This window comes from Takifugu flavidus, chromosome 11 (genome assembly GCF_003711565.1).
Source record: "Takifugu flavidus isolate HTHZ2018 chromosome 11, ASM371156v2, whole genome shotgun sequence".
Lineage (NCBI taxonomy): Eukaryota > Metazoa > Chordata > Actinopteri > Tetraodontiformes > Tetraodontidae > Takifugu > Takifugu flavidus.
The window spans coordinates 13,454,299-13,467,195 of NC_079530.1; the positions used below are offsets into that span (position 1 = coordinate 13,454,299).

Here is a 12,897-nt window from a genome sequence, read left to right on the forward strand (position 1 = left end):
CTCTAGGAGACAACAGGCACACACACAGACTACAAAAATCCACTCTCCTGTTCTTACCAGCAGTCTTAACTGGTGGGGTTGCATATCAATGAGGCCCCTGAATGCCAGCAGCGGTGTAGGGTCCTATATCAAAGACGCGCTTAATGCGGATCTACTGTCATCACACCCAGACTGTCATCACACCTTCTGGCTGTATTATATTAGAATATATTGTTATGCAGCTCCTATGAAGAAGTTAGAGGATTCATGCTTTGTGCGAGAAAGTTTTTACACCACAGTCTTTAAAAATGGCCTTCAGTTGCTTAATGGGGCCTCCAGTGTGGCTCGCAGCTCCGCACTGTTGTGCCTAATTAGCATTTACCTGAGAACTGGTGCCTTCATTTGGGCGCCACTGTGAAAGAATCTGGAGACTCATAAATGAGTGCTCACGCTGCCTGTAACGTGAACCACCAGCATGACCGGTTTGTCTGGGGTCCACGATGGCCTCAGGAGGAAGATAACTGGAGGGGCACTTGGGCCTCGGTTGCTGCAGAGACACGGCGAGTTCCACAAAGAGACACCCTGAAATCACCCTGGTCCTGTTGATCCTGAGGTTCCTCATGTGGCTGCGGTGTGGTCTGACTAGTCTTCTGGTTCTTCATGGCCCATCTGACTAGTAGACGGTCCAGGAGTCCCGTCAACTACACCACTGAGAACGCAACTGTATTTCACACAAATAAAGTGTAAAGATGGATCAAAGAAGATATTTCCACCAAATAATTAGTATTATTTTAGTGTATTTATTAATGTTCTTGCAATAAACACTTAAAGCGATAAAAAGCACCTTCTGAATGAGCCGCGTGTTTTATTAGCAGGCAGAAATAAAGTCCGCTGCTCATGGTGATTGTAATAACAACACACAGTATCGCTGATGTGTTGGCAACGTGGGTATACACTGCAACATGCTTCATATGGCGCTTAAACAAATGTGGACTTCACCGTGGTGTTTGGACAGAGAAAGGGCAGCACTGATCTTCGGTTCACAGCTGCCACTTTCATTATGTTTGTTTAGTTGATGGTGATTGGCTTTAGTTCTTTAGCTTTAGGACAGCTAACAGAGGCATGCTGCTAGAACAACCTATTGCAGAACCTACCTAGAGAGGTTTCTGTATTACTTCATTACATTGCACAGTGCTTCTGCGTGTCTCAAAATAGACCAAAGGGTAAACATTTGTGACCTGTTTAGGAGGGTGGCTGAGAAGTGAAATGCAAACTAATGTTGACGAAAGACCTTTACAAAGTCTTTGTGTACCCTCCCGTGACCCCAAAAGGGATAAAGCGGATAAAAAGACGAGACGAAACGGGATGAACTTTGACAAACCAAAAAATAAATTTACAAGTTGCGGAAGACTTTTGCAAACTATAAAACATATTGGACACATTCAACGGAAACGATGGCCGGAAGTCAGACGGAAGTTATTGCATTGCAGCTGTTGTGAGAAAGTCTGCCACCAAAGAAGAAGAAAAGGTTTCACAGATGTTATTTTGTTTGGGACTTCTCAGCCACCGTAGCTGACTGTGCGATCTAAAGTACAGCTACTTGTTCTTGTATATGAGATTTCCCATTCTTTGAATGAACCTCTCCAGCCTATTTTCATGGTGGCCTCGTTCCCTGAGTTTCTGGCTGTGGTCAGCACCCAGGGAAGGTCTTTTTTCAGTAGAGCTGTAAGGCTGGGATGTGTCATCTGTGCTGCAGTCTTTACTCCAGCTTTCTGTCCTTGTGCTCTTTTTATGAAAACTGTGTTTTTTTGGTCCATGATGTTCCTCAGACTGAGGTTTACAAGATTTAAAATCATCACGCCACTTCCCCCGTTGCTTCAGGGATGACCTCAGACTTTTGGATCGTTTTTGGTGTCTTCCTTGGCTCTCTGGTGACTCGTCCTCTGCCGTTATGGTGGCGGTGCTGCTGGCTGATCTGGTACTGAATGATTCTGCCATCCCCACTTCTTCTTTTTTCTCTGGTATGTTCAGTAATGATTTTATCTTCTTTGAACTCTTCTTTAGAAGATGTTCAGAAGCCGCAATGTTTGACATGGGAATTAAATCTGTGTTATTAGCATGCAGGGCAGCTGCAGACACTGTTCGGGACGGTGGGTCCTGCCAAATATCGGGGCTATTTGTGATACCCTTGACATCGTAATGGGAAACCGACCTTTGCTCTTCATTTAGGTTTGACTGGTATTGTCCATTCTGTGCATTGAGTCCTGTGGCACTCCTATTACCGTGTGTCCTTGCATAGTCTTCATATATGTTACCAGAGAAGTCATGCCTGTACTCGGTGTTTGATCGCGGATCTGCCATGCTGTGCCTTTTGTGCCAGTTCTCCATTAGGGCATCAGGGTTTGCAATAATGGGCCCACCTTTGGCTCTGCTGAGGCTAGCATATCCAGGCGGGTACATGTTTCTACCTTGACCGTAGCTTGCGCCGTCTCGGTTGTCCAAAATCTGCAAACTCTGCCCCTTCATGAGGAAGTCTTCATTACTTATATGACTTTCTGTCATCATCGGATTCCACTGCATGGATGAATAGTGCAAAGGGCTGTTTGGCACTGCTGAAGGCCTTAGTCCAATGTGGTTCATATGCCTGTTCGGCTCCATTTGTTCTTGTACGTTGGGCCTAAATACGAGGGAAGCCCTCATCCTCCCCTGCATTATTCTGCTAGATTTATCCAACTGCTCATACTCATCTAAGTAATCCCAGGAGTCTTGAAGGGGGAAGTCGTTGGTCTGGAGGTAGGACTCGATTCTTAAAGCGCGCATACATGCCGTGGATTTGTTGTCTAGTGTCGGTGGGGTCTGCAGCATATTCACAGCCTGTTCGCCATGTGAAAAGTGAAGTGCATTTTGGCCCCTGCTTCTTTGTGGCAAACATAAATTATTGTTTGTGAGGTTTTTGTTTACAGCACGTCCTGTTTCCTGGTATATATTCCAATTACTCCCCCTGGGGCAAATGTTCAGTTGTGTGTATCCGTCTTGCACCTTGCCAGCATAGCTATGTCTTTTTAAATCTACTGGCGCTGCGGAGAGTAAGTGAGACGCCGGGGTTGGAACACAGAACTCATTTTTGATCAAGTGCCCAACCTCGTTGCGCTCTTCTTTCAGCAACCTGTGATTGTTTTCTCTCGCTGCCATCGCCCTTCCAAATGTCTTCCCGCAGACCGTATCCAGCGTATGCCTCAGCAGGTCCTTCCGGTCGATTTTTTTGTCAGATTTTGGCAACTTCTGTAGAAGGGAACCATCCAGCGGGCACAGATCGGCTGGTGCACTTGACCGAGCGTAGAGCGTACGAAACTCCTCATCAAAGGACTTGACCAGATGTCCTGTGATGACTTGAATCATGTTCAGATTGATCTTCTCAGACGACCACGTGAAGCTGCAACACCAGAAAACGCATTAATCTGCTGCAAAAACATGGTGTTGTATTGTCTGCTTGTCTCTTTTCTGTAACTTCTTTACACGACGTCCGTGACAAAATGATGACAGCAAGTCTGACAACAAATGCAGCACTTTGCTTTATGAATGCAGTCAGTTTACAGCTGGCTGGGCTATTTCATTCACCTGTATGAGCCATAAATTGCAGTAAGACAGTCGACTAAAAGGAATCTCTGCTGCATCGTCCCGTGAAATGTGGCTCCTGATTTGCAGAGGTAATTCAGGCCTTTCACGGTGCGCACCCTCATGTTCTGTTGTGAGACAAGAGAAAGACAGATGCTCACAAAGATTGCATCATTCTTAATGTTTTGATTGGGTGTAGTTGTGAATCGAAACTTATTCGTATCGCAAGTGGAATTTAAAGGGTGTGTGACTATCTTCTTCTCTTAATTATTATGACTCCACCCAAAAAAGGACCTAAAATAAAGCGTGCCTTTTGAATAATTAAAAACGACACAGACGTCTTTTTGTTCAGAGCTTGTGTTTGTTTGTTTGTTTGGGTGGTTGGTTTGCTGGTTAGTTGTACGCGCAGTTGGGCGTCTCGCCCGTCACTGGTGTACCAGAATTTTTGCTCAACTCACTGGCCTTTCACTCATGATTTCAATGGCCAGATGAAAGTTTATGTTTTTTATTAATTGTATTTAACAGTCAGAATTTACAGGAAAAAACTTATTTTACACTACTTATTTTTCGACGGGTCTTTTTCAGAGGTAGTCTCCCAATCTGCACTTACTCTCAGCTGTCGAATATTTACATCCTGATTTTCAGCCATTGTGAGGAAACTTTTCACGTGGTAGTCGTCCAGCAGGATGTAAACTGGGACTCCTCGTAGGGAGGCGCTGACGACTTCTTTGAAAATATCCACGTCTGTAAACACGTCCATCACGATGGAGATGACCTGTGGAGACACGCTGAAGATATCACCATCAGTTCGTAATAGCTAAATCCCTTTTTTAGCCCGAGCCCCCCCCCCCCACACACACACACACACACACTTTTTTTACTTCTCCCATGACACATAAAACCTTTTGTTTCATATTTCAAGAAACTGTCTCCTCAACACATTTTAGAAGCTTTGTGATTCATCGTGGCACAAATTACAGTCGCAGAACCTGATTCTGATCTCAGAAACACAGCAGACACTCCTTAACAGCACATTGCCTGCAGGAAGAGCTATCGGGAAATTCATTCGAATATGTGCATATTCACAGAGGTGGATCCATAGCTTCTGCTGCCTTTTCAGCTTTCCCACAGTCAGTTTTGTTTACCTGTCTTGCTTCTTGAATGTTCTTCCGTACCACCTCTTTGATGGTGGGGCTGTTCTGCCGTGGTGGGTGAAACAGCAGATCTATGTTTGTTTGCCGAGTATCTGGGAAGATTTCTGGCCACCCCAAGTCCAAATCAGGGGCGTCTGTGTCTGAGTACATCGGCCAGTACGTCCCAGAGGAGGATTTGTTCTCCTGGGGGTCGCAGATTTCCTCAGTATGGTTTTGTGGGGGGAGCTGCTCAACATTTGCACTAATGAAGGCGAGCTCATCCTCTGACAGGAAGCTCCCAATACGCTCCCCCTTTAAGAACTCCTGGTAACTGTCTCTACCGCCACTGACCAGTCGGTCAATGGCCATGCGGTAGGACTCTTTATAGTGGGGTTGGATGCACTCCTCTGCATTGAAATCATCCCTCAGGGAGGACAACATGGAGAACCCTGGACCATCCATTCCTCAAGGCTCTGTCAGGTTGACCTGTTGATGGGCAGATTGAATGACATCATGTAAGATGATCTTACACAAACATCACAAAAGGGTGGAACATGTAACTTAATGGCACAAAATGGCTGTCATTCAGGGACTCAAATATCCAAAAAGACAATAAGAAAATAAGAGAAAACTCGTTAATGTTGCAGCAATCATTGCAAGTACACATTAACTCCTGTTTGTCATCGTATATCTTTAGAGTTATGACATAATAAAAGAGACAGTAATGAGAGAAACATGTACGTGCTGATTAATGGGTAACGACAGAGTTGTTAAAGAAGACGATGAAACTTCAAAGTGCTTTATGTAGTACACACATTACATTAATTAAAACTATAGGTATCAATATAAAAGTATCACTATTCTCTGCAGGTGCATCATAAATAAGCCTGTCTGCCTGTCTTCTTGATGTTTTGAGAACCAGTCTTAGCTTAAGTCCAACTTTCAATAATCAGCATTTAGTGAGTCACTGCCTTAGCAGCACTGACAAGACCAGCGAGTCTAAAGTGACTCAGGTGAGCACAGCCTCCCACTCTTTTCAAGGACAACATGCTTTTGCTCTAATTCTCAGATCCAACCATAAAGGAAAATAGCAGCTATTATCACAGCATGTTCAACCACAGCAAGCGCCCCTCAGCACTGCCGAGCTTATTTATTTCCACGATTGTATCTGCAACTCCTCACTGTGTTCATTCAGCTGGTTAGCGTGCTCCCGCGGATGGTGTCAGCTATGAACCACACCTCTATCCCATGCACAACAGGTAACTTACATTTACACAGCAAACTCTGTGGAAATCCTGCTCCCAGAAAGATTGATGTCCGTGTTCAGTTCATGTCTGCGGAGGAGCTACTGTAAAGACCAGACAAAGACTGAAGCGTCTCAAAACGACTGTTGGTCTGCACAGGCAGGGCGTGGATTCCAGTTCTGACATGCAAAGCGACAGGGCCTGAAACTTGTTCACAGACAGCAGTAAACCTGTTTCAGATGTTTAGCCACACCCCATCTGGCTTCAGGGACAAAGTTCACCCAGATGACGACAAAGGTGAATGATGTTGTCGTGGGAACACAGTCTGAACTCAGACTAAAGCAAAACGCAGGTGCTCTGACTGCACCTGCTGATAGTTTTTCTTTACCTTTTGGTCACTTTTTGCTCCCTTGGCTCATTAAGAGCTGATCCCCATTACTGTAATATCCCATGAAGGTGTGTGATACTGTAATATCACACACCTTCTGACACACAGAAGTACTAAGGTCTTTTTTATGATGATTTTATGTGGAAAAAATGTGCAGCATCAACCAGTCCAAAACATCAGTGGCAGTTCTAAGCCAACGATATCAGAAAATATGTGAAGAAGGTGTATTTTTGTGAATATTGTAATTCCAATACCCTTTCATTGTGGTGAAAGGATGCATTCTAAACATATGCGCTGCTGCAGCCTGCCCCTATATCAAATACAGGACTGTATATTGGCCAGTAAATGTGGCAGTCTTTCTGCCCAGTCTTCATGTGGCAGAAATCCATCAGGAATGCCTGGAAAATGATACGAAGGGTTACACAGTGCGCACACATTCACCAAGAGGATGCTATTAAATGTCTGCTGAACAAACTGTCATCATAAAATACTGAAACGTATCGATGCGTGGGTGATACATTATTCACAGCATCTAATAATCCATAAACTGTGATGTTGTCACTGCCCTTCATTTTTCATTGCTGGGCGTGCCTGTGCATACATTATGATTACTGACTACTTGTCTGGTTTTAATGTGCACAGCTGTGACGGTTCCCCACCATCAGGTCCCGAGTGAGCAGTTCCATCTCTTTCACACAAACTATGCGGAGGTTTGAAATCATGTTTGCCTAATTGACAATTAGAGCTTTCACTTGATATGACACATGTCGGGATGTAACACATGCAAGCACAATTTACAAGGAAGATCATTTTAAAAAGCTTCACTTCCTGCAGCTCCTGCAAATGGAGAACGTTGCCTCTTGAGGCCATAACGGTCGATCTAAAGTCCAAATGTAATAAGTGCTATATAGTACAAAATGATTATATATCTAGTAATGAAAAAGCAATTTATTAAGCTAATAAAGTTTAAACCTGGCTGCATTTGAACACTTTCAGTGTGTGTTTTACCTGAACCTTAAATAAATAAATAAATGAAATTAAGCGTTAGTTATTCATGGAACTAGCTCATAATCATAGCATAATAACATGACCCCTATCAGAAGGGTGAAAAGATGTAAATTACAGGTTTAATAGTAAATATAATTTCCATCTGTGCAACAACACATATTTAAAAGACACATAAATTAAGTACTGCAGATGAATGGAGATGATGACTGGAAAAAATAAGGAATATTTACAGCCTTGATCCATGATTGCAAACCCACAGGAAAAGTTACGTTTTGATAAAACTCTGAGATCAGTAAACCCAGAAAAAAGGTGTTATGACAGAGAGGTGGAGAGAAAAAACAAGGAAACCCCGCCCGAGGCTACATCCGCACCAGCTTCTTTTAGTGAATTTGCTGTTTTAGTTTGAAAAAGATCACCGAAGCGCGCCCACCATCAGTATAGATCTCTCGCAACATGCTTCAAAAACAGATTATACCAGATCACATATGTGGAAAATTGGTATGTCAGTCTGGTCTGCTTCCCTCAAGTTGCTCGCTGCTTTCATGTGCTTTCATCCAGCGATGGCTGGTTCAAAACATGCAATCGTGAACTGGCCATCATTGCTCTTAGCGTCTGTGCTAGTCTCTCCACATCACACCTCTGCCCTCTCATTTTAAACTAAAACAGGGTATTAAGCACTCCTACAATCAGATGTGCTCAGGGTCAGAAACACAAGAATGACAGCTAATGTTATACAATTTAAAGGAAAACACAGGTAAAGAATCCTGATCAGGAAGGATCCAAATTAGCACATTTGAACCACTGACCTCAAATTAAGCACAGCTCAGTGTTAACGGAGGAAGAGCCGAGTGCCAACCAAACAACGTATACGATTGTGCAACAAGGGAGGAAGTCTCGTTAAAAGCATCCACAGCAGCAAAAACGTCGATGCAACTTTACCCCAAAATTTTCTCGATTAGCAACAACAGCTGTCTGTGGCAGAAGCTTTAAAACCCTTTGATCAGCTATAATTGAGCATCTTCGACAGCAGGAAGAACTTTGTCTCAGGAGCTCAGAGTTCTCCCCTGCAGGACCTTTTATCAGAGCTTATTTTTAAAGAAAAAAATCTGGCTTGTATCTACCAAAGATTTTCTATGGAATAAACTTCCCCCAAACCCTAAGAGTCCCCTTAGAGCAGTACTTGGTAATACTGGAGGGATTTCCAGCCTCCCATCATGCCTATAATCTGATATAAATGTGTTTTAAGGAATTTTAAGAGGTGGTGGAAATGTTTTGTTTTTATTACCCTGGTATATAAATTATTGGAAATAAAGGTTCCTGGGAATTTTGGTGGAAAAGAAGCTGTTGTCATGTTAGTTTGGGTCCGAACGAGCTGTCAGGAGAAAGCACACAGAAGTAACACGATTACTGCAAACTTACTTCAGTTAAAGTTTTTCAAAAGCACTAAAATAACTTTAAAGATTACATGTTGTGCCTCTCTGTTTGTCAATTGCACCAGTGTACTTTGTTTTTTGTTGGAAATGTATTTTCGTTTCTGACAACCAGACAAGTTCAGACCAGACAGCGACAGTGTGGGGGTGGGGGGGGGGGGGGGGGGGCAAGCAGGGCTGGCAGATTAGACCAGCATATTCTGACGGACTATCTCTCATTTTCAATGAAATGAAATTTCCCACTTTAATCAGCCAACGAATCTCTAAATGAACTTAAGCGGAAACTCAAACTGAAATCAGCCTGGAGGTCCATGAAATCGGATGGAAAATCAAGACTTTAGAATTCAGCCCACGTTTAAAATCGTAATGGGGAATAAAAAGGGGGGGTCGAACCAAATTCAAAATCCCCCCTCAGTGGTGCTGGTTCTCTTCACTCAGGAGAAACAGGAGAGTCAGCAGCAGATCTGGCGAATCTGTTAATTAGGCCTCCCGCTCCACCTCTCTGCACTCACAGCTGAGCCCAGACCAGAACTACCCCCAACCAGCCCCACCTACACCACCGCGTCTAAAACTGGCACAGCGGTGACCAAATTAAGGGACTATTGCACAGAACCCTCAAACTCCCCGACCTCTGCGGGAAGCAGTGGAAATATTTTGAGACATATAGCCAATTAAAACAAATGGTGCATTTGTGTGCATGGGGATAAAATTAGAAATGAAAGGGCTTGAAATGTTATTATATTGTTCATGCCTTATCGTGAGGTAATAGATCAGTGATTTAATGACATTTAATTGATCTTGATGCAGAACCACTATCAGTGAATTCAGTCTCTCATTTCCTTTTACTGAGTTATCACAAAATAAATGGTTTTATATCGTCCATGTGGTCATTTCCTATTATTCACGAACATAGCGTGATTTAATAATCCAAGGTTTGATGTTTTGATGTGGTTACCGTACTCGGCTGGTTAACCTCCTTCAATCTCCCTTAATTCAGCGCTTTTCCGCTGACTTTTGCATTTGTGTTGCCAGTGACAGTCGGCGAAATGACAGCGTTCAGGGTTTGGGCGTTGGGGTGCATTACTGAAGGGCAGAGCAGCGTTCGCCCAGGATGAGTGCGAGCTGAATCTGACCTGCGTGATCCGCCTGATTGCCCCAGCAGCATGTGACCTTTTCCGCCTACTGATTGAATATCACTTTATAATGCATTTAAGTGATAGCGGTGGGAGGTGTTTCCATGCACGTGAAGCCCTTTAGTGAGATGGCCTTTTACAAAATTCAGCCAATAAATTGAGCTGTGTGAGAGCTTCCCCGGGAGGAATCCATGAATGGTCTAACAATTTCATTCCTTGCAAAGGACAAATGGATTTGGTTTGTGAAATCCTGCTAGTTTGACTGTTTTGCGAAGAGTTTGCGCCAGTGAGAGACACATTATTTCAACTGTGTTTAAATATGAAACGGCCTCTGTCAGTAATGTTGGTACCTTTTTCATCTCTGAAATGAAAGATGGGCCACAGGGGCTGCAGGGCTTTCTTTGAGTCGCTCTCACAATACAGGCAGACATTTGCATACAAATGGGCAGTTTTAAGGTGTTTTCATGTTTGTCAAGGTACTGAAAATGTGACCCTAATCATATAATGGTTGTGGGCTTTGAGGACTGAAAAGATTAGGAGCAAAGACTACACTTTTGTAGAAGAGAAGTGTCTCTTTTGTGTCTCTTTCTCTTTGACACACACTTTAATTCTATAGGTACTATAAAGGGTCAAAAAAACATGCTTTGCATTCATTTTCCATTGAACAAATATTCATTTAGTCTCATTTAACCTGATAATCATGTTTCTGCCTGCCTGTTTCAACATGCAAATCAGCAATAATCCAGCAGACTCGGCTCTATTCCCTGGGCACTATTTGACTTACGGTAGTTTATTTGGCTTTTTAGAATTTAAAAAAAAATCTTTAATGACAAATGAAACTTTTGCATTTGTAGCACTGGTGAGCATGAGGAGGCCGGCCCACAGAAGCATGCTGACAGACTGGTGACAGATCTGTCTGTTTAAAGGCTGAAGAGACACGGATTCACACGTCCTTTTGCAAACAACACGAGATCAGTGCAACGCTGCGCTCCACTGATCCATCTGTTCAAAGAATGATCTTTGAATCAGCAGCTCTAAATATCCTTTCCAGCTCATTGTATGCGGACTCCAGAAGCACTCTCTTCAGATTCCTCAGACTTTCCCTTGATTTTTAAAAGTGAAAAGCTTTCACGCACACGTGGGTGAGAGGGAAGTCGGAATAATGTCACTGACGGCCCCTCATACTTATTTATGCCTCTAAAGGCAGCACAGCCGACTCATCACGGGTGTGGGAGGGAGCTTGAAAGTCTTATTTTCCCTTTGTTGTTGGGAGAGACTCACTTTGTTGCATATTCAGTTAGTGCTCATTTCCATGTGTGCGTCTCCAGGTGAGTTTGCTGTACTGCCATATCCACAACCTGTCACCAGGCTGCCAACACGGTGTCGCCAACTTCTAAGGTGTGTTGCTTCTTGACCATCTCAGCCTCCCTATTCCCCCATCTAAGATAAACAATTTGGGTTCATATAACCGCCAGACTTTGGATTAAGGCTTTTAATTAGTTTCACAGCTGAATCGATAAATGGAAGGAATAAAGGGATCTACAAGTGGTGCATAGACTTTTTCATGTTTAGAATATAATATATCTAACATATAATCTTTCTTCCTGAAGTGCAGCACACTTCACACACTCGCTGAAGGCATGCTGACAAATAATCAATAGAACCATCCAAGTAATTAAGATCTTAAGAGGGTCAGATGGGAAGAATCTAGCTTCAATTTGGTCGGATTATCTTGTCGTATGAGGTCGGCTCAAGTCCACTATGTCTTGTTACTTTTAATCTTCCTTGACTACAATTAGCCTCTAAAATGAGTAGAAGTCTAACGCTACCCTGTGGTACTCAAAGTGGGAGTAATACATTCTGTTTTTACATCACTGAAGTCATGTGACTGCAATAGTTGTGTGCTGAGCAAACAAACCTGCAGAATCTGACAGATTAAAACTATGAGACCACCCCACAGATCTAAAAATGTGATTTACTTTATTCAAGTTGAGATGTGCAGAAGAGGAGCGAGTCCTTCTGTTTCTGTCCATGTTTAATTTGCTGTGCCCGCTGTTGCAGCGGCTAATGCAGCACATCTATCTGACAGTATATCTCCAGCACTAATGTTGTGCAGTGACTGTTAAGACTCAAGCCAAAGGCTGTACTTTTAGTGGACACATCCGCCCAGTTTATTTTCCATTTCACACCTAAATCCCTGAAGTGGAAAGAAATGAAGAGCGCAGCGACCTCGCTCTGTAGTGGTGTTCTCATCTCATCATCATCGTCAACTTTGCCCTTGACGGACCCATTAAAAGTAGACTGAGTGAAATGAATATCCCCTCGTAGCCAAACTGTTCCCCCTCTGTAACAGAGAATGTCCTGTGGAGTGTAGCAAATTTCAGCCAAGATGAACTGGGCCGGGGACTGACCAAGTTGTTGCCATAGATACAAGCATCCTGTTCTTGCAGCCTGGAGATTTAGTGAGCAAGAGAATGCCGGAGTGTGGGAAGGAAATGAACAAATAAGAAAATAAAGCACACTGTTATTTGCGATCATGACAGATAAAAATAAAGACTAAAAAATTCTGTGATTCTCCAGTAGGAAATATTCTATTTTGTCCAAGGGCTTTAAAAAAAAAGGTCTAAAATCAAGCTTCTTAAATGACTCTTTGTTTACAATCATTTTAAGGTCAATGACAAGCTTCAACGTTCTTGACTCTGATTATGGCTCCATTTGCTTGGTTCCTGCTCTCGGCTGCACTGAGCGCACGAATCAAGAATCACCGCCACCGTTTTAGAATCACGTCTCTCCAGGAGCCTCTTTAAAGGATGAAAAGCTTCTTTTTTGAGGATTTCTGATGAGATGGGAGTGATCAGTGGGGCTGAGTCTGCTGCTCTTATATAATGGTATGATATGTACGTTTTATAAAGACCAATTTATCATTATTCGAACCTGTTTACTGGCAGCTTTGTATGGGTTTCCTTA

At 43.1% G+C, this 12,897-nt stretch overlaps 1 protein-coding gene across 1 annotated transcript; it reads right to left on the bottom strand.

The window, feature by feature from the left end:
- Positions 1-759: 759 nt before the first annotated feature.
- Positions 760-6,348, bottom strand: fam83b (family with sequence similarity 83 member B). The gene is made up of 5 exons (XM_057047271.1): positions 5,996-6,348; positions 4,740-5,213; positions 4,205-4,369; positions 3,598-3,722; positions 760-3,412 (listed from the first exon to the last, which is right to left on the bottom strand). The coding sequence occupies exons 2-5, from the start codon at positions 5,187-5,189 to the stop codon at positions 1,576-1,578; spliced, it is 2,577 nt and encodes an 858-aa protein (XP_056903251.1). The 5' UTR covers positions 5,190-5,213; positions 5,996-6,348; the 3' UTR covers positions 760-1,575.
- Positions 6,349-12,897: the final 6,549 nt, after the last annotated feature.

Bases quoted from the DNA above. Each gene is read 5' to 3' on its own strand.
- fam83b (XM_057047271.1), bottom strand. From the start codon at position 5,189: ATGGATGGTCCAGGGTTCTCCATGTTGTCCTCCCTGAGGGATGATTTC. The intron at 4,370-4,739 runs GTAAACAAAACT...GTGTCTCCACAG, and splicing joins ACATTCAAGAAGCAAGACAG to GTCATCTCCATCGTGATGGA. The intron at 3,413-3,597 runs GTGAATGAAATA...CTGGTGTTGCAG, and splicing joins GCAATTTATGGCTCATACAG to CTTCACGTGGTCGTCTGAGA.